This window comes from Magallana gigas, chromosome 3, assembly GCF_963853765.1.
Source record: "Magallana gigas chromosome 3, xbMagGiga1.1, whole genome shotgun sequence".
Lineage (NCBI taxonomy): Eukaryota > Metazoa > Mollusca > Bivalvia > Ostreida > Ostreidae > Magallana > Magallana gigas.
This window is the reverse complement of record NC_088855.1, coordinates 26,965,123-26,984,735: the sequence shown is the minus strand read 5'-3', so window position 1 is coordinate 26,984,735 and position 19,613 is coordinate 26,965,123. Positions and strand designations below refer to the sequence as shown.

General features: G+C 32.3%; 3 protein-coding genes and 1 non-coding gene across 6 annotated transcripts; 2 read left to right on the top strand and 2 right to left on the bottom strand.

Annotated features, from left to right (window-relative positions):
* Positions 1-368: 368 nt before the first annotated feature.
* On the bottom strand, positions 369-440 carry Trnag-ucc (transfer RNA glycine (anticodon UCC)). Its single transcript has one exon. It is a non-coding gene; the product is annotated as a tRNA-Gly (tRNA).
* A 1,740-nt stretch (positions 441-2,180) lies between these two features.
* On the top strand, positions 2,181-7,501 carry LOC105327162 (ADP-ribosylation factor-like protein 2-binding protein). Of its 2 annotated transcripts, none has more exons than XM_011427477.3 (7): positions 2,181-2,293; positions 3,242-3,296; positions 3,412-3,473; positions 4,863-4,969; positions 5,329-5,414; positions 5,533-5,629; positions 6,143-7,501. In XM_011427477.3, the coding sequence occupies exons 1-7, from the start codon at positions 2,257-2,259 to the stop codon at positions 6,305-6,307; spliced, it is 609 nt and encodes a 202-aa protein (XP_011425779.1). In that variant the 5' UTR covers positions 2,181-2,256; the 3' UTR covers positions 6,308-7,501. The 2 variants fall into 2 exon arrangements, with proteins under 2 accessions (XP_011425779.1, XP_011425780.1); XM_011427478.4 differs by lacking the exon at positions 2,181-2,293 and adding an exon at positions 2,630-2,783.
* A 2-nt stretch (positions 7,502-7,503) lies between these two features.
* On the bottom strand, positions 7,504-12,188 carry LOC105327160 (gamma-glutamylcyclotransferase). Of its 2 annotated transcripts, none has more exons than XM_011427474.4 (4): positions 12,078-12,188; positions 10,964-11,077; positions 9,082-9,227; positions 7,504-7,958 (listed from the first exon to the last, which is right to left on the bottom strand). In XM_011427474.4, the coding sequence occupies exons 2-4, from the start codon at positions 11,069-11,071 to the stop codon at positions 7,682-7,684; spliced, it is 531 nt and encodes a 176-aa protein (XP_011425776.2). In that variant the 5' UTR covers positions 11,072-11,077; positions 12,078-12,188; the 3' UTR covers positions 7,504-7,681. The 2 variants fall into 2 exon arrangements, with proteins under 2 accessions (XP_011425776.2, XP_011425777.2); XM_011427475.4 differs by having other exon boundaries at positions 10,964-11,073; positions 12,078-12,111.
* On the top strand, positions 11,534-19,058 carry LOC105327161 (beta-1-syntrophin). Its single transcript, XM_011427476.4, has 6 exons — positions 11,534-11,998; positions 13,414-13,796; positions 14,067-14,209; positions 15,060-15,256; positions 15,682-15,890; positions 16,360-19,058. Exons 1-6 carry the CDS (start codon positions 11,545-11,547, stop codon positions 16,450-16,452), a joined length of 1,479 nt encoding a protein of 492 aa, XP_011425778.2. The 5' UTR covers positions 11,534-11,544; the 3' UTR covers positions 16,453-19,058.
* Positions 19,059-19,613: the final 555 nt, after the last annotated feature.

Below are 19,613 nucleotides of genomic sequence, written 5' to 3'. Positions count from 1 at the left end.
ATAACGACTTTTTATCTCGTTATAACGACTTTTATCTCGTTATAACGACATTTTATTATTTTTTTTAACATTCATATTTGACCTCACTAGGCTTTCGTAATATATCATTACGTGCATGCTTTTTAAAAAAAGGATTAACGACATCAAAAAAAGAAAGTACAATAGATTGTTTGTGCTATCAAACATATTGTAAATCCCAATGCTGATGATAGAACAACCTATTTTGGCCGTTAAATTGTAGTAGTGCAGTTTTTGAAACAATTTAGGCTAAGATAAAAATTGTTAAAGCTCCATTCGGTTTTGAACTAAAAATTCTTGTTAGAAAACCAGGGTTTTACTGTGTGTGTAACATCTTATAAAAAAAACCATGCGTCGGCCGGGAATTGAACCCGGATCGACTGCTTGGAAGGCAACCATGCTGACCATTACACCACCGACGCGATGATAAATGTAGGTTTAAAACTGTTCATATACAATGCAAGGTTGATGATCCATTCGGCGTGTCTCGCGAGTTTTCCATCTAGGGTTTACGTTACGTTATGTTACGTAAATTTGCTAATGAAGTGAGAGTTCTTGAAAAACTTTTTCAGTATATTTCAAAACATTCCTATTTTGATAATGAGAAAAGAATCATTGATAGGAATTTTAAAATCAGGTCGGTTTTCATGCAGTGGCAATCGTAGCTATAGTATAGGATTTTTTAATTAGAATGGTGTATTCAAAATCGGCAGGGAGTGCAGGGCCTGGGGCAAAGGCTCCAGAAGCTCCTGGATTTTAGGTTTTAGCTTTTGATTTTTCCGGTTTTTTTGATGATGAGATTGTCTCAAAATGTTACAATATTTTACATACTGTACACGTGTAAAGAAAATGTTGAATTAAAAAAAAATGTGTATATGAAACAGAAATTAACTTGCATAACTCATATGACTTTTGATATAAGGCGTTTTGAAACAGCTCCATTTTTTTTAGAAACAAAACATATACGAACCATAGATAACAAACTTTTGATCAACAACTTTAAATTCAGATGGGACATTTGTCAATACGTTTTAATTTTTGTATGCCTGCTCCACTGGTTGTTGGGAAGTGCAGTTCTTTATTATTTGTTCCCGCAGACATTTTTAAGCTATATGATCATGTAAAATTTATAATCATTTATTTAATTTACCACCGGAATTTTTTAAATTTTTAACTGTTTTGTACTACCTAAGTCCTTAATACTAATAAAACTTCAGACTCCTGTTCACGAAAGCACATTACTTTTTTAAAGCTGCTTGGTCCGATCTTATATCAAATTTTATGCACGCTTTTAAACGATGGCTATGCTTAGTATATGTATAATAATAGATATTGCAGTAGTTTTACCCGTCAATTATGCCAAATTTCAATGAAGAAAAATACGTTCAAAATTTGCTAACAAAACAAACGAAATTAAAAGGTATCGCGTTATTTCGCCTCATGTTAAATTTCACGTATGGCTGTATTACGAATTAGACATCACTTTAAATAAAGGTCGAAATGATCAGACAAATTATAAATAAACATGTCTACGTTTTGTTCGCTAATATTTCTAAAGTTTGCTTTCTTTACAATTGATGCATAGCATGCGGGTTGAATAACCCCAATCATTCGGGGGACGAAACCAAGCGGTTTCCTTTTCTAAACATTCCCGTGATGCATTCTGGTTTGTTTTTTCGTTTGTCCAAAGAGAAATTATTTTATTTACTTTGAATATTTCTAACTTTGAAAGGAGACTGATTCTGCTGGTGTAAATAGGAGAAAGTCCATAACTTTATAAGATAAATGATTTGTATGAAAAAAAAATTTGATACTGTAATTTCAAAAAAATCGGACCAAGCAGCTTTAAACAATTTTACTATAATGAACAAGGTACTTGGCTTCTCTTTGAAACCATCTTCTCAAATTATATAAAGTCAGTTACTGTAAATTTACGCCAACACTCATACAGTTTTCAATATCAAATATCCGATTAAACTGACTGATAAAATATTTAACATTTTGTTTAATTAATATGATGGGGGGGGGGGTCTTTCTCCTTCCTAACTTTTTTTTTTCGAAACAAATACTTCTCTTAAAATTCACATATAAAAAATTAAATCTGAAGTGGTTGTCGCAATTAGGCGATTTGCACCGACTTCGCACCCACGTCCCCACCCCCATCCCACGGGTAATATCCGGATTCGATCGAAACTGAACTGATTATTATTATTTAATCGTATCCGGTGGAATGCCAGCATGGCGTCCAACTCCAATACAGAAGAAGGGAAACCGGGTATGTGTTATGTTTATTTACAGTAAAAATTTAGTTTTAGTTTAACTTGTAAGAAAATGTCCGTAAAATATATGCTAATCATTTATTTGATAATCCACGGGTGATATAAAAACGCAGATTATAATTAATGATTGAAGTAATAAATATTCTTTGTTTTCGTAAATTTACTAAATTATTTGTTCTTTTCATTTAAAATTCTATTGATGTTATGTAATGTTGTGTAATTCAATTTTAAAAGAATAGCGGCATGTTGTGCATTTGACACCAATCTCTACTTATCACGGTTGGGGTTGTAAACACAGCGAGCGCGCGTGAAACACCACCAGGTAAAGGAAAATAATTATAGCATGAACTTGTTCGAACACGAGATCGATCAGAGTTTTAAAAACAAGTTTAGTCGCGAAGGTCAACATTAGGTAGAATTGGTCAAACGGGTTGTCTAATTTACTTGGATTAATACTTTCAATCATTAAAATGAGTGTCTGTGTTTGTAAGTATTCACGTATTTTTATTGAATGTGAAAATATAAATAGTAAATTTTGTCTTTCTGTAAAATATGATAGATATATTCTGTGTATCAAAGATGAACCCAGAGAGCAAGCTACAATGTAAGAATTTGTGTGTTAAAAAGGTTTAAGCTGTTATGTTCATTCCAATTTAGTTTCAATTGGATTATGTTAAATTTATGTGATTTATGTTAGAAGATTATGTCAAGATTTTGTTTTATAAACATTATATATAGATATTTTTTTTGTATTTTTAAATGGAGGGGACTTTTGGGGTGGTTGCATGAGACTTCTGTATTATGTGCTATTCTAAGATAGTAAAATAGGTTTGTTTTGGAAATTGACTGGGAAGGTCAGTTGGCTTTCTGTCCACTTTCATCAGGTATTTAAAAAAAAAATTATATACTTACTACTATTTTTGTAAAATTTACTATCATTGTAGATGGGATAGAACCTATGGAGTTTGCCTTCCCGGAAGAAGACTTAGCCATTTCAAGGTATAATGTCATGACATGCAAAACAACCATATCATTAATGTTTGAACAAAAAAATAATGTGTTCTATCTAAAATAAACGCTTTTACTATTGTATATACTTTGTTTCTTTCCATAGTTCAAATGCCATAGATACAAAATTTGATGAGGCTGTAGGCCATATAGAAGACATTATAATGGGTAGGTATATTCCATTAACTGATGTATTGAATAATTTGATTTTGGAAATGTTCAATGCAGTAAGGTTAAATTTCTTGTTTTCCTTACCTTAGGCCAGCATTTTTTAATTTTTAGATTTACGAAATATTTTTCAAATTATTTGGGTAGGAGGAGGGAAAAAAACTAAAATAAAATTGAAAAATTTGTCCGTCGAGAAAAAAAAATAAAAATAAAACAATTTTTCAACAATATTTTTTTTATTTTTAAAATAAGAACACATGTCCAGGAGCTGCCATTTTTTAAATATATAAGTAATTTTGGTTGTTGATGATGTTCTTATCATAACATATTTTATCCATGGGCACTGAAAATTTGTGTTAATATATTGTATATGCATGTATAAAAACGAAGGTTTTTATTTATATATATACAAGTACATACTGTACATATACATTAAAACCACAAAAATTAAGGGAGTTTTCACTTCTTCCTTGCAGAAAAATAGGAAGAAGTTTGAGAAATCATTTATTTGATTAAGTTAACAATGCTATTCACAAATTCAAAATTTAAAATATTGTTACTGAAAATAAATTGGATTAGAAGCATGTCCATAAATGTCAGTAAAAAATCAAACAAATTTTTTTATTTAAAAAAGACGAACTAATTTTTAAAATTTTATTTATTTATGTAATTATACCTTTAATAAAGGAAATGTTTCGTTATTTTGTTAGCTTAATGACAAATAAAATCATTCTCTTTCCTTCAGTCATAAGACTCCTGTGTTCAGTGTGTTTAGGGTTATTAGTCCAACCCTATGACCCACTTACAACCATTATGTAGAGGATCTATTTCCAAACGGTTAAATTATGATTATTTTAGAATTTATTTTGCAAAAATGTTTTTTAAATAAGTAACTTATCATTTTCTTGCCAAGGAGTTTTTTTTTAAATTTACGGAATTGTGATAGAAAAAGAATTCAACTTCTCTTTCTTGAGGAAATTCTGGCTAAGTTGCCGATCACAAAACTTAAAAGGGTCGTAAATTGTAGGGTTGGACGAAAGCAAACAGAAGTAGGCCCAATGGTGTTTTTGTGACTTCTAGTGCCTGTGACTTGATCGGAAAGAACTTGGTCTTTTTAATTAATCAATGCATGAACAACAATAATTCAGACTACACATACGTGATTGCATCAACATTATTTTTATTTTTACCAGAAGGGAAATTTCGGGTCGGAGGAAAAAATAAAATTAATAGCTAGTTTAGGTCCTTTTATTTTTATTTGAATTTTTAAAAAATAGGGTCGGCGGGTTTGTAAATCGAAATTTCAAAAAATGCTGGCCTTACTTTTAACTTAATAAAATGATTTAATTAACTGAGAAAAAATTAAGTTTTGACATTTTTTCTTTGTAGAGGATGAATTCCAGACTTTACAGAATGATTTTATGGAAAAATATTACCTTGAATTTGAGGACACTGAAGAAAACAAATTTTGTTACACAGATATACACAGGGAATATGTAAGTTTTCCTAGCTACATCTGTATACTGGTATTCAGAACATTTTTTACACAGTAAATAGATTTATTCTGCAATAGCAAATTAATATCATTTGATGCTTTCAATTTTTAATGTTTTTTTTTCTATGCAGGTCTCATTTTAGCTTTTAATAAGTGATGTTTTAGCAGAAAAATAATGAATCTGTCACTAAAGCAACATATTCTTTAAGCTGATTTTACAGTATTATTATTTTAATATTGGACAATTTTCTGTAAAATTATATTTTTATCTAGAATAATTTTAGATGATAATGATATACATGTAATAAAGTCTGTACAAAGATAAATGTTTCTCTGACTTTGTCTGTTTTTAATCAACAGATAGAACTTATAGAAAAATACCTTGAAGAAGAATTATCCAAGAGGATAGAAAATTTTTCCATGGGGGAGTTTACCAAAACAATCATGTATGTTTTATATTTAGTTGGCATCTACTTTTATATTTCCATCGCATATCCTATACCTACCAAGATGTTATTAAAAGACAGAGTATTTGAAATTTCACTGAAACAATTGATTTTTTAGGGATCGCAAAAATGAACTTGAAGGCGAAATCTTCGAGATGCTTCTGACCTTCAGCGACTTTATGTCTTTCAAAGAAATGTTCCTGGATTACAGAGCTGTAAGTCTTGTATAACCTCATATCAGATATATTAAATAATATTCAATAAATATATAAACAGTGTTTAATCTTTCTAAATTTAGGAAAAATTCTAAATTATTTTACAGAATTGATAGTGTGTTTGACAGGCTTATAGTAATTTTGATGTGAAGAGGTGAATTACCGTACTCATCTGAAGATTATTTCCAGTAGATAATTTTGCCTATTATGAATTTTGAAGCAGACACGTAGCATCAAAAGAAGCTTATTTTTCCCGCAGCAAACATTTTTCTTAAATTTACATATAGAAAATTGAATTTAGGAGGAGTTGGCCAAGTTACTTTGGCCCCCCCCCCCAACTTTTAAAAATGATGCTATGTGCCTATGAAGTGGCTTAATCTGCTCATTGAAATGGTACAAATTGTCTCCTGCCTTCCCTTATTGAATGTGCTCTGTAGATTGATGTTTACTTACATAACGTAGTACCGGTACATAGTGTTATAAACAATTGACAATATTCCTTTGATTTTACAGGAGAAAGAGGGGCGCAATGTTGATTTGAGTATGGGAATCACTGTTACTTCCATGCACGGTGGTCCCGATTTTGAGGATGATGATGACCACGATATGAACGATCATGACATGCACTTTGGCGGAGGATTGTCGTTAACTGGACATTCATTTGGACAACAACACTGATACCTAGAAGCCTTTAGTCCTTTTATTTCAAATCTTTTTTTAGTGAAGTTGCTTTATGTACAAATGTAATATAATGTCAAGTATCTTCAGTTTACCGTCCAAGTACACATTTTTACCTCTACCTCCGTCCCAAATTTTGAATCTTGTACTTTTTAACTCTCTTGCCTTTTTTTTTTTTTTTACTACTGGCTTGATAATGAAGTTTTCCTCCAAATGTAATGGACATTTTAACATGAATTTGCATTTGAATTTGCATGTGCATATGGTAATGCAGAATGTACTCGGTACATTTCAGTCAGGTGTTTAGTATGCATAGTATGGTAGTACTGCAGAATATTATCTAAACACTACATGTATAAAGTATTCTGTACACATAGTCAGGTTAATTCAAAATAACATATTTGATTGTGTTCTGAGTATAAATATCATGTTTTTGTATACAAGTTAGTACAATGGTATAGGCACATATGCAACACTAGTAAATGTATCAAGTCAATTCATTATTCATGATTTACCATTACTTTTATTTCTCTATTTATTATAAGTCCATCCACAGGTTTTTGAAGACATTGAAAATGTGTTTAGAAGGAATGTCCTGTGTTATTTCGTGGGCGTAATTGTAATTTACATATATGTAACATTCCTATTGAGGCTATTGTAAAATGTACATGCTGTAAGTGTATAACTGTTTGAAGGATGTGATGTTTCAATGGACTGATTTAAAGTGCTCTGTATCAATTGTTTTTTTTTATATGAAAGTAAAGAAATAAGAATTGAGGTTCTTTCCCCAAAAATACCAAGTTTGCTTCATTTTCTGCTAAATTTTTTTATGTCAGGCTCAAGAAGTATTTTTACTACAAAGTACATTTTGTAATGATCACAACTTTAATGTTATTCCATAACACGGTAGTAGCTATATATAACACATAATGTAAACGTTTGTTGTCTCTGTTTAATTTATCAATATTTCTGCTTGTGAAAGAGGATGAGAGAATAAATAATGGTTGTCATTTTATGTTATATTGTGTGAGATGACTTATATGAGAGAGTGCATTGAATAATATGAGTGGTTTGAAAATGAGTTGGTGAAAACTATTATTTGTCTTGTGTGGTCACTGTTTATCTCTTTCAAGCAAAAAAGATTATTATTTATTGGAACAGTTTTGATATTAAAAACAAAAAATCACAAACGAATGATCTTTCCATCTTCTATTTCATTTTATATACAACCTGTCCACATAAAAATGAAATTCTTATACATGTACAATGTTGCATTCATACAACCAAAAAGTTAAATTAATTAGGTAGTAATCATCCACAAATAAAAATCATATGTTCTGCTTTTGATTATGAAATAATACTTCGCATGTAGTATTACGAACCAGAGTTGAGAGTGTCCATGACTGAATTATACACGGGGATCTCCCCAGAATACCCGTTGTCTTCCACATTCTGTAGAAACTCTATGTAGGTTGGGGGTACGCTGTTCTGTTGGGCACCCTTCACTAGCACGTCCTTGTAGTGGGGGGAGGGGCGGTTGTCATACTTGTCCGTGATGTACGCCTCTTGCATCATGTAAGTGCGACACTTGTGGTTTTGGTTATCAGGTGTGATGACATCCACAAAAATGGGATCATAAACGCTTTCTTGTCTGTAAATATGATACACAGAAATGTGCTATGTAAACTCTTCATTAAAGGGGCATGGTCACAGTTTTGGTCAAATTCTATTTTTCTGTTTTTAACCGGGTTTTCCAACGGAAAAATCCGCTTATTAAAATGGTAAAAATGGCGGGCGGGCGGCTGCCAAAAGGGTACCCTCATTGTACGGATAATTCCTCCTACAGTTTTCAAGATAGGAAGTTGTTCTTATTGCTAGAATTTTGATTTCTGATTATATATTTATGAAAAAAAGTATCAGCTTTTGAACTTAGTCATTTTTTTGGCAAAATATTGCATATTTCACATTTCACTGGATACGGTAGGTAGTGTTAATCAATTCAGGGTTGACATGGATTCTGGATACAGTTCACATAAAAGAAAAACTCTGTTTGCTGTCACATTGACAGCTTTTCACTTGTTATTATTTACAATGCTTTTTAAGTGCATTTCTAATGATCAAGTGAAATTTGAGAGTCAATCGTAGAGTTATAAGCAAGATACAGGGCTTACAATTCTTTGTCAAGTAAACAAGGCTCTTGCCCTGTCTTTGTTTACGTAGGTTCAATATAACAGTAAAAATCTTTTTCGACCTGACTTGTCTATCTTCTTATTCATTTTAAGCATAAGAAAACAGTTCCTAATGTTTAACACGTTCATTTTAGGTTAAAACTGGAATTTTCACTTCAATATTCAAAATGTAAACAAAAGCTTTAGCAAAGAATTGTAAGCTCTGCATCGTCGGAACCCACGGGTTTTCTGTCCGTTACACTGCTTTCAATCCGTGGGTTCTGACGATGTAAGCTCTATAACTCGCTTATAACTTAACGAATGACACTCAAATTTTAGTTGCCTATTAAAATGCCTTACTGAAGCATTGAAATTGAATTTTTTTTTTACCAAAATCGTGACCATGTCCCTTTAAGAGTTATGTCAGAATGCCATTGACTTTATGTAGAATTGCATGGTCCAAGTGAGGGCTCTAAACCACGTACAAATAAAGCAAAAAACGTTCCTTGATTTGCAAAATTTTATAAGGACATGTAGATTGTGACAAAAACAAAGTTGTCCCATGCAGCCAATCAGATTGTGAAAGAGAACGATGTATATATATACCTATCGAGGTTTTCTTTATCTGTCTCATTCAGCTTCCACACTACTCCCCAGACCACTCCTCCAGAGTGGGGTTCTATGGTAGCGGCGCCACCCCTCCAGCGAGATCTGCTGGGGTCAGACGGTGATTTGAAATTTAGTCTGTAGTTCTGTTCCATTGGGAAGAAAAAAATATAAATAGGAACAAAGAAGATATATCAATTATCCAGTAAATCTTTTCTTGGACATTTTGATCACTTGTGTCGGATTTAACATAATAACGTGCTTGTACCACTATGCATTTAATGTTTGAAAGAAAATGTTTCAAGCAACAAAACATAACACACGCTCCCCCCTTTTTTGACAATGCTACACATAATGAATGGCAATGTAAAAAATCATCAGCTAAAATGCAAATCTATTCCTTTTGTCTATCAACTAAAAATCTTCAGAGTTCAAAAGGGCCTTAATTCCCGAAAATATAATGGAATCGAAATTTCCTGGTAATATGTACATCTACACATTGTGTTCTAAATATCTACACAGTTTTACGAAATTTCGTGCATCTGTTCAGTAGGACTTGCGTGATTCTGAACATGCAGTGCATACCATGCAGGCCAGTTCAATTGCACAGAATGCTTAACCACTATAGTTCTAAGCGAAATTTTGGTAGATTCATTTATACGCAAGTTTGAAAACAATTAGTACCATTAAAGGGGCATGGTCATGATTTTGGTCAAATTTTATTTTTCTGTTTTTATTATTTACAATGCTTTATGAATGCATTTTTAATGATCAAATGAAATTTGGGTGCCCGTCGATTAGTTTTAAGCAAGATACAGGGCTCACTATTCTTCGTTATGTAAACAAGGCTCGTGCCCTGTTTTTGTTTACATAGGTTCAATATACCAGTAAAAATCTTTTTCAAGATGATTTGTCTGTATTCTTATTCATTTTAAGCATAAATAAACAGTTCCTAACGATTAACACAATCATTTTAGGTCTAAAACTGGAATTTTCACTTCAACGTTCAAAATGTAAACAAAAGCTTTGTTTACATAGCGAGGAATTGTAAGCCCTGTAGCTCGCTTATAACTTAACAAATGACACTCAAATTTTGGTTGCCCATTAAAAAATGCCTTACTGAAGCATTATAAACATTAAAATCGAAAAAATAATTATTGACCAAAATCGTGACCATGCCCCTTTAAATACCTCATGCAATTTACTACTACTATTCTTCTCAAAAATAAATTACTTTATATGGTATGATTATATAAACCATGTAAATATGTCCAACACATTCAATTATGTAGATCAAACATCATCTTCGCTAGCTAAGTGTACGATTCGTTTTTCTCGGACACTTGGCTAGTGAAGATGATCAAACCTCGGGTGAGCATTTTGGCCTATGGGCTTGTTTTGTATTCACCCAAAGCGCTAAAATTTCATCAACCTTAATTATATTACAGAGATGCAAGTTGTAGTCTAATTCTTGTGTCGGTGGAACAAGAATTTATAAGACCTTGGCTAGCTCAGACCAGCGGTAGAGTGCTTTGGTGGCTATACAACCATAAAAATTGATATTTAAAATATATGCAAAGCCCCCCCCCCCCCTTTTTTTTTTTGCAAAGTTAGACCTAACCATTAGACACATAGCATCAGGGAGCCCCCCCCCCCCTTTTTTTCTCGCAGCAAGGATAAGTATACCCCCCCCCCCCCCCCCCACGGATTAGGATTTCATAATTTTTAATTTTTGGAATTATGGAATTAATTTTTTTGGCTTGTTAAGATTTCTGATGATAAATCTAGCCCCCCCCCCCACTTTCAATTTGCTTCCGACTCCACTGCTATGTATGTAGTATTATCAACAGCTTCAGTGAAAGTATTCATTAATGAGCTTTACCTGCAGTTTTCCAATGGCTTGGAATTGAGCAGAAGGGTTTTGCAAAGTCAGTCTTTGGCGTAAAAGGTTGCTTCCATAAGCAAAGTACATAAAGTATCTACCCTCCATATCTGTCTGACAATGTAAATTAAAAAAAAGAAGATAAGTATAAAACGTGATAATACATAAGATTACTATTTGTTTTTGCAACATTACGTTTCCGTTATATGTACTTTCGTAGCCAACATGAACAACCAAAGAAAGTATTAGTATCAAATGACACAAAAATGTTTACAGGTAAGGGGAGTTTGTCTATTGTCATATATAGTTTATGAACCGTTATCGCTTGAATAAATAAAACAATAAATAAAATAGATTTTGCTGATAAATATATATTATCACTTTTATGATAAACAAGATTGAAAAAAATAATCAATATTTTAAAACTTAATTCTTTGTTAAGGGACATAGTTTACATATATAGTAAATCAATATTTTAAAAGACGAAAATGTAATAATGTCCATATTATTTTTAGAACATTCTAAAGTTCCCGCGCAACTGTCTTGATGTCATGTGATACTTTCATCAGTCACGTGATACGATGGTTGTCAAAATGGCGACATTTTCGCCTAGGTCGGGATCTTTTGAAGTATATATACGCCAACAATGGTGTAAGGTGTTTGTAACTTTGAATGAGGATAATGTAACCTTAGCACTTGATGAAAGTTTGAATAATTCACTCCCCCTTAATATCAGCACGGAAAGCACGACCTCTAAACAAGACCAGCTACCCGAATCCATTGCTGGACAAAAACGACTTGTGAGAGTGATAAAAGAAGAGCAAAATGGACTGGGAATCAGCATTAAAGGGGGGAAAGAAAACAAAATGCCAATACTCATTAGTAAAATATTTAAAGGAATGGCTGCTGATAAAACAGAGAAGTTGTATGTTGGCGATGCCATTTTATCTGTTAATGGAGAAGATCTAAGAGAAGCAACTCATGACGAGGCGGTTAGAGCCCTTAAAAAGGCCAAGAAAATCGTAGAACTAGAGGGTAGGTTTAGCTGACTAGAGTTATCAATAAATCTATACAAATGCATGCATATATTATGTGAATGTTTTTGAAAACATACCTCTGACGTTCACATGCTAGGCATGGAGGCCGTTATGTCTGGTGTGGATCAAACAATTTTAAGGTGAAAATATAGGACATGTAAATGAATGGTAGCTGCAGCACTGTAGCTCTACTGGAAATTTGGTTTGCCAGACTTTAGAACTATATACAGTTCCAGCCATACAAAAACAATGTTTATTTATAGGGCACAAAAGGTTGTGCAGGGTTTTGGACTTATTAAATTGATTTAAAGAAATTTCATACCAAAATATGAGAGATTTTACTTCTGATTACCACTTTACTTGCCTCAAACATTTTCTTAAACAACTGACCCTAGTAAGTGAAGTAATTTTTGTTAAAGAACTATATATGGTTTGAGCGTAAAATGGCCCCCTAAAATGAACATTGTCATTTTACTGTAATTCTTTGTTTTATTTGTACAAATATACATTTGAAGTTTTTTCATAATTTTCATTTTGATTTAAGTGCCCACAATTTAAAAATATGACATCATATAGTTTACCTTTTCCCGCCATTTTCTCATTTTTAGCATAAAACGGCTTGTTTTGAGGCAGTTTTTCTTTAAGGAAACATTGAGCGACTTCTTGAACAAACAAAATATTTTCACCAAAGATGTATCTTTCCAATACTTATAAGTGACAAAAAGTTCGTTCTTGTTCAAAGAGTCGCTCTATATTTCCCATTCGAAAAAAGATAAGAAAAATGTCAATTTTTGGTTAATTTTGATTGAATTATAAAAATAGCGTCACTTCTGACGTCATATACTGCCAGTGAGTGCATATAAATCAAATAAATGGGTGAAAAACATATTTCATGTACCGTAAACTCTTTTATTAAATAACACAAGAAGTTATGTACCTGAATCATTTTAAAAATAGCGAATTTTAGGGGCCAAATTTGACTAATATCATATATTAATAGTTCTTTACATCTGGATCAAAAGTCACCATTTTTACCACATCCAATTACGTAAATTGTCTCAGGAATTTATTGTATTAAAATTTTCACAGAATGTATTCCTAAATTAGGATAATTAGTTGGAAACCCAGCGCAACCTTTTGTGCCCAATAAATATACAGTTTTTAACTTTTTTTGTATGGATGGAACAGTAGTTATATGTTCTATTAATCCATTAAATTTGCCGTAGAGCTACAAGTCTTAATGAGTGGTAGCTTAAGAATTTATGTTTTTGACATGGCCTTTGGGGGAAGTTTTAAAAGTTCATATTAATTAATCAGGCATTCAGATATTATGATTAAAATCATAATCCAAGAAACAGCATACAAAATAGGTACATTTTTGTTTTATAAAGATTTACTTTAATTACCTTTCAGTGAAATACATCACAGATTTTAGTCCCTGTTTCCGCAAGATATCAGCATTAAATGAGTTAGGGTGGGGAAGCCAGGAGGCCCAAAGGGACGCCGCCAGGGCAAACTGGACAGAGACCAAGACAATACCACTCAAACTGTGCTACCTGTGTAGGAATCTCAGCATGTCAGATCCGGAGAAACGGACCGTAGAGTTACACTCGCCTGACGGAAAATCCACCTGCATCATACGTTTTCCGGATGCAGCTGTAGCTAGTGATTGGTTCAATGCCATCCATTCTAATGTTACATTACTGCTGAGTCAGTGTATTGCAGAAGCTAATCAGGTCATGACCTCAGCTCCAAACTCAAGAGAAATTAAACACATTGGCTGGCTCTCGGAGCAGGTATAGCTAAGTGTTATTGATTATCAACTTTTGATAAACTGAATTTTGTTTTTCATACCCAGTAATGATTTGGTTCAAGTCCTTTAGTAGTTGTTTCAAAAGTAAGGTTTGTTGTTTAATAGTGAAATTAGATAAGTACCTACCATGAATATCATATATACATGTACCATATACTGGCCATTATTAATTAATTAACATTAATTTTAATATTTTAACTTATTTGTAATCAAAACACACTGATTACGAACTGACATTCCCTGATTCTTGTAGTTGATGAATGAACAAGGAAGCCTGACCTGGAAGCCAGTATTCATTGCCCTGACAGACAAGGATGTACTCCTGTATGACACAGCCCCCTGGAGTAAGGAGGAATGGGCCACTCCATTCCAAAGCCACCCTCTTCTTGCCACAAGGTACAGTATACATTGTACATAGTCATACACTGTACAGTACACAACATCCATGATGGGGATAGTAAAACACAATTACAGCCAAGTGCCAGGGATAATAAAATTTTGATTTCTTAATATGAACATATGATTTTTTTCAGCCGGGCTCTGCTGAAAGCAGAGTCCTGGCTATAGGCAGGCAAATCGCCAATGTTTCTATAAATAGCACAACTTCAAAAGTAAACAAAAAACCAAACAGCATCAAGGTAAAGCTTCCGCTATACCAAATAGTTACACAAAGCGCCACGTTTTGTCAAAAGTGTTGGCATTTTGTTTCTTTTTTTTTTAAATTTCGAATGAATTGTCTATCTTTTTTAGTTTTCTTATTAATAACCTGTTTTTAAAACATTACTATGCATTTTGGACACATACAATGCGCATGAATTTCCATGAACTACTTTGCTGCGCGATGAAGAAATGGGGATTGAATATATAATGCTTCTTGCAAAATTCAAGGCAGCAACTGTTGAACTTTTTAACTTCTACTCACTACTAGACAGACATATTTTTTGTTTATAGCCGCTTACAAAATTTGGTCGCTCTCTGATGCTTTGCCGACATTAAAAGCATGAGAGAGAGAGAGAGATTTTCAGTCTTTACTACACAATATGCATAAAGACACACCAAAAGAGCCCGGCTTTCAGTACTTTGATTTTATTTGACATAGTAAGTTTATTATACATTTAAGTTGATAAGATATCAGGGACTGTATACATTTAGCTGAGCTGTCTGTTTACAAAAACTCATGTTTATTTGACAAAAAATTTTCCTATATGTAATAGAAATAATTTTTTTTAATTCCTTTCTCCATTAGATTAGTTCACTCTGGTAGACTCAGTAATCCAGTGTCCGGCTCTGATGTTTTGACCTTTGGTACGAGATGTGGCACTCGTAATGGGGTTGAGACCCATATCTTTAGAGTGGAGACACAGAGGGATCTAGCCTACTGGTCCAGAGCCCTCGTGCAGGGCTCACACGGGGTCGCAGCCATTATCAAAGAGGTCACCTGTCGTAAGTGTTGCACGATTTTATCATGTTTTGACATTGTTACATTGTTAAAGTTTTATTTTCTTGATGACACTTCCAGACATACCAAAATGATTTAGAAAACTAAAAAAAAATCAGCTAGGTTAGAGTCAATAGATTAGAGGTTTGATTGATGATTTATCTGCACTTCATTTCTTTGAATGTTTACAGAGGTGTTTTAGATCTTATCTCTTCTTATTTCTTCCCACACATTAAATTTTCACCTAATAAAAAATGTTATAATTTGGAACAAACATGTTCTACTCTCCTTTAGTTACAAAAACTTTTAATTAGGTGTGTTGCTCCCTCAGAAAAGAATTGGAAGTCTTGTTCTCATTTTGTATTCCAAAGGTTAAGGTAATTCCAAAAACCTATATGCTCTCATATGTTTGAATATGTTTGTCTTCCAGCGGTGAAGTGGCAGGGAGGTGATGCTAGGCTGACCATCCACTATGACTCTGGGTTCACTCTCCACACCGTGGTCCCCAGTGAGGGGCCGGAGCCCTCCACCTCCACCCCCACCACAGTGGCCTGGTCCTATCCCTACGAAAAGTTACGCATGACTGGAGATGATGGACACAGGCTTCTGTGGCTGGAATTTTCTGATGGATCAGAACAGGTTTACTTCGATGAATATTTTTTTTTTTAAATTTGATTACGTACTGCTCACTGCTTAAGGTTTCATTTTCTTTTACATGGAATAAACTCCTACGAGGGTAACATTTTCATGTGTGATATTTCATTTCATAATGTGAATTATTATGTAAGAAAACAAATGAAAAATCTGCCAATCAAAGCAATGTCTTCTTGGTTTTAAAAAGAATATATTGAGAGAAATGGCATATTCAAAGCTTTATATAGAAGATCACGTTCAGATATGAAGCTTTTGAATAAATAAAAATAATCTGAATCAATTCAATTTAATGAATGTTTGCTGACAAAGAAATGCTTCTGTCTCTACACCAGTATATTTTATGGTTAATTGTATGGTGGAAAAATGAAACAGGAATTTAATGTATATGACTTTGAATTTTTACCTGTCAGATACCTGTCCGGTGTATAACAAAACTATTTCTTTTTATTTTCAGGAGTTAGATCTTGGTACTTGTCCAAAGCCTATAGTATTTGTACTGCACACATTTCTGTCTGCAAAAGTGAACCGATTAGGTCTGCTTGCCTGAAGAGACTTTGTACAGATATTTCAAAATTAGGTGCCAATCAGCTTGTCCCATGGAAACCAGTGACCTCATCTACTTATTAAATAATATAAACAATGTGAATTAGATGTGTTTTAAAATGAACTTTAAATTTGGTCTCCTTCACATAGTTTAAGGTTGTTGTGAAAGCACTAGTGCTGTCAAAATCATGAATTTTTTTTAAATTCCTTTAGAGTGGCACTTCAAACAATGTTCTTTCCTGTAAATTTTATTTTTTGTGTACATGTATTTATCTTTTATTTGATTGATATATTTTATTTTACCTTTAAAGTAACAAATGATATTCTTTTTAATACATATATTTTTTTTTAACCAATAGCAAATTATGCATCATATTTAATTACAAATTTATGATTTTCAATTTAATATGAAAAACAAATAAATTGTTAAAACATAAATATAGAAACAATATCCTTGTAATTTAAGATGAAGGGTAAATTTGATTCAGACAAGAAAAAAAAGGTAATTCTATTTGTGCCATTATAATGCATGTAAATTAACTTATACAACTAATTACATGTTTTTTTCTTCAAATAATTGAGATATACTGGTTTTTTGTGTTGTATGTACTACAATGTACAATATTGATACATTTATGTACTTGTTATTTGTTTCCAATGAGTACAGATTTTTTTGAGGTTGTGTTGCAGTAGCTCTTTCAATTTTATTTGTGTTCAATTTGTTTTCAAAAGATATTATTTTATAACACATTTTCTCAAGATTTATTATTGATGTATCAAGAGCTTAATATATAATTTTACATTACATTTAACGTATGCAGTAACAAAAGAAAAATACTATTTAATGGATAGCACAATGTATTACTGGTATTCAGTATAGTGTGATATATTCAAATTAATATCTAGAATGTAGTTTGTTACACCTGTAAAACTTTCTTGAAGGGAAATTAGTTCATGGTATTACGCTTGTAGTTATAATGCAGGTTTCATGATGTAGCAGAACAATTTTTTTTTGTGTTGTGTCAAAGGATGGATTTTTGTGGGGTTTACTAAGTTATAAACGATTTGGCAATTCTGTTTTTAGCAATATCATGGCACACACTGCATGTTTTAATGGTTTTTAAGTTATAATTGTGCTGTTTGGTAATCCTAACTGTTTACGTGCCAAGGGGGGTTGTTACAGGATATGGAATATTTTAAATTGATTAATTCAATTATGATAGAATGGTTTTTCTTCTATGCATTGAAATCTCAGCATTTATACTCTACAAGTATTTAATATGTGATGTATACAACTATAATCATGTGTTTAAGGACGTAATTGTGTGATATATATCCTTAGCTTTAAGTTAGACTTGCCAACCCTTAAACATAGAGGCATCTAGAGAGGAGTTATACTCTTAAAAGTTACAGTACAATGTGTTTCACGTAATATTTCTTCATTGAATTGCAATTCAAAGAGTGAATTGTAACCCGATGGCAATTTTGCCAATAAAAGCCAATGAACAATATTTATTTCATTTTTTGATAAATTTTCTTTTAGAAAATTATTATTCTGAAAACTAAATTTAATATGAATGTTCAGGGGAAATTGCATGTTAAGGGTCAGTGACCCTCGAATAATGCAGATACTGGTATAGATCTTATTTTTTATTAAAAGAGTCCAGTTCAAAGGTGACGTCTGTCAAATTTTAAAAGATATGGTGAATGGTTTACTGTAATTTTGAAATACATTTTTTAGGGGAAAATAAGCAAAATTTAATAATAGTGAACAGATAGGTGAAGAAGCTTTAAAGCCTCTTAGTATAATTAGACATATACCGGTACATGAAAGTGACTTTTTACATTTTCTTACAGTACTTTTCACATAATATTGTACTGTAGATGCAAGTGAAAAAAACTAACCACTTCATATTTTTACACAGTACAGTCTAGTAATCAAAGTTTAGATTAGTTTTATTCTTTTTTAATATTTCTAGCTTTTTATATTCATTTACAATACTCTGTACATCTCACTGAACTGTGTTTATTAATGAACATTTGATAGGACTGATGTGAATTACATGCATACCATTCATTTTATTGGGGGGGGGGGGGTAGGTAGGATTAAGGAAGAGCATCTTTTTTTCCTACTTAAGTAATATAGATTATTTGTAAATTATAACTATGAATAAAAAATGTTTAAGATTTTTCACAGTCTTGATTTCAACCATTTGTGAATTTAAATATTTCTTTTGTGTTTTTTGAAGAGTATGGGAATGTTTTCTGTGTTGCATTACCAGACTGATATGCCTTAGTGGTTGTATGATCGGCATTTGCAGGTTAAAGTTTGAAGCATTGTACTGTGCATGTTTTTTTTTAATATATAATGATAATATTGTGTGTTTTGAGAGGCAGTTATAAGCAGTCTGTAGTGTGATAGAAGTTTTTATACATGTACATGTGTTAGGTATTTGTAATTGATGTTGTTGATTCCTTCAAATTGTTGTTGTTATTGTTTTGAGATGAATTTGCATTTAGTTTAATTATAGTTATTTTATAAATGTCAGTGTTGTATGACATAGAAAAAATCAATAATAAAAAAGAAATATTAATTTTCTTTGTATACAATTACTTTGTTGTTTTGATGTTTAGCTCACCAAGATGAAGTCTGAAAGTGAAGCTATATATACCCCATCAAAGCTTGGACTCGGTTAATTACAGTGCTTGGAGCAGGTCCTTTATCAAAGCTATACTTATGGACTTAACAGACTTGGATGCTGAATCTGAGCCATATATATCAGATGCTGAATGAGTTTAATGTTTTTAGAGCAGTTTAAAATTTTTGGATCAGGGGCTCATAACATAAAGGATACTCTTAAGTCGAAGACAGTGCTTAATTAAGTAGGAATTGCAATGTTAGTACATTCTTAGACTTAAGTCCATAACTACATTAAGAAGAGTGCTTAGCTAGGATAATTTATTCAAAACTTAAGCAGCAGGTAATGGTGACCTAAGTTCATCTAAAGTATTGATTACACACATTTACAAGTCATTTTTACTTTATAGCTCACCGAGAGGGTCAGGGTTTTAGAGCAGGTTCTATTATCTAAGTTTTTAATGGTCCTAACTTCACCAAACTTGCATGGATGGTAAATCAGGGCTTACATTTGGAGTTAAATGACT

Bases quoted from the DNA above. Each gene is read 5' to 3' on its own strand.
- LOC105327162 (XM_011427477.3), top strand. From the start codon at position 2,257: ATGGCGTCCAACTCCAATACAGAAGAAGGGAAACCGG. The intron at 2,294-3,241 runs GTATGTGTTATG...CTATCATTGTAG, and splicing joins TACAGAAGAAGGGAAACCGG to ATGGGATAGAACCTATGGAG. The intron at 5,415-5,532 runs GTATGTTTTATA...TTGATTTTTTAG, and splicing joins GAGTTTACCAAAACAATCAT to GGATCGCAAAAATGAACTTG.
- LOC105327160 (XM_011427474.4), bottom strand. From the start codon at position 11,071: ATGGAGGGTAGATACTTTATGTACTTTGCTTATGGAAGCAACCTTTTA. The intron at 9,228-10,963 runs GTAAAGCTCATT...CCAATGGAACAG, and splicing joins AAGCCATTGGAAAACTGCAG to AACTACAGACTAAATTTCAA. The intron at 7,959-9,081 runs GTATATATATAC...TCATATTTACAG, and splicing joins GATAAAGAAAACCTCGATAG to ACAAGAAAGCGTTTATGATC.
- LOC105327161 (XM_011427476.4), top strand. From the start codon at position 11,545: ATGGTTGTCAAAATGGCGACATTTTCGCCTAGGTCGGGATCTTTTGAA. The intron at 11,999-13,413 runs GTAGGTTTAGCT...ATTACCTTTCAG, and splicing joins GAAAATCGTAGAACTAGAGG to TGAAATACATCACAGATTTT. The intron at 14,210-15,059 runs GTACAGTATACA...TTTCTCCATTAG, and splicing joins CACCCTCTTCTTGCCACAAG to ATTAGTTCACTCTGGTAGAC.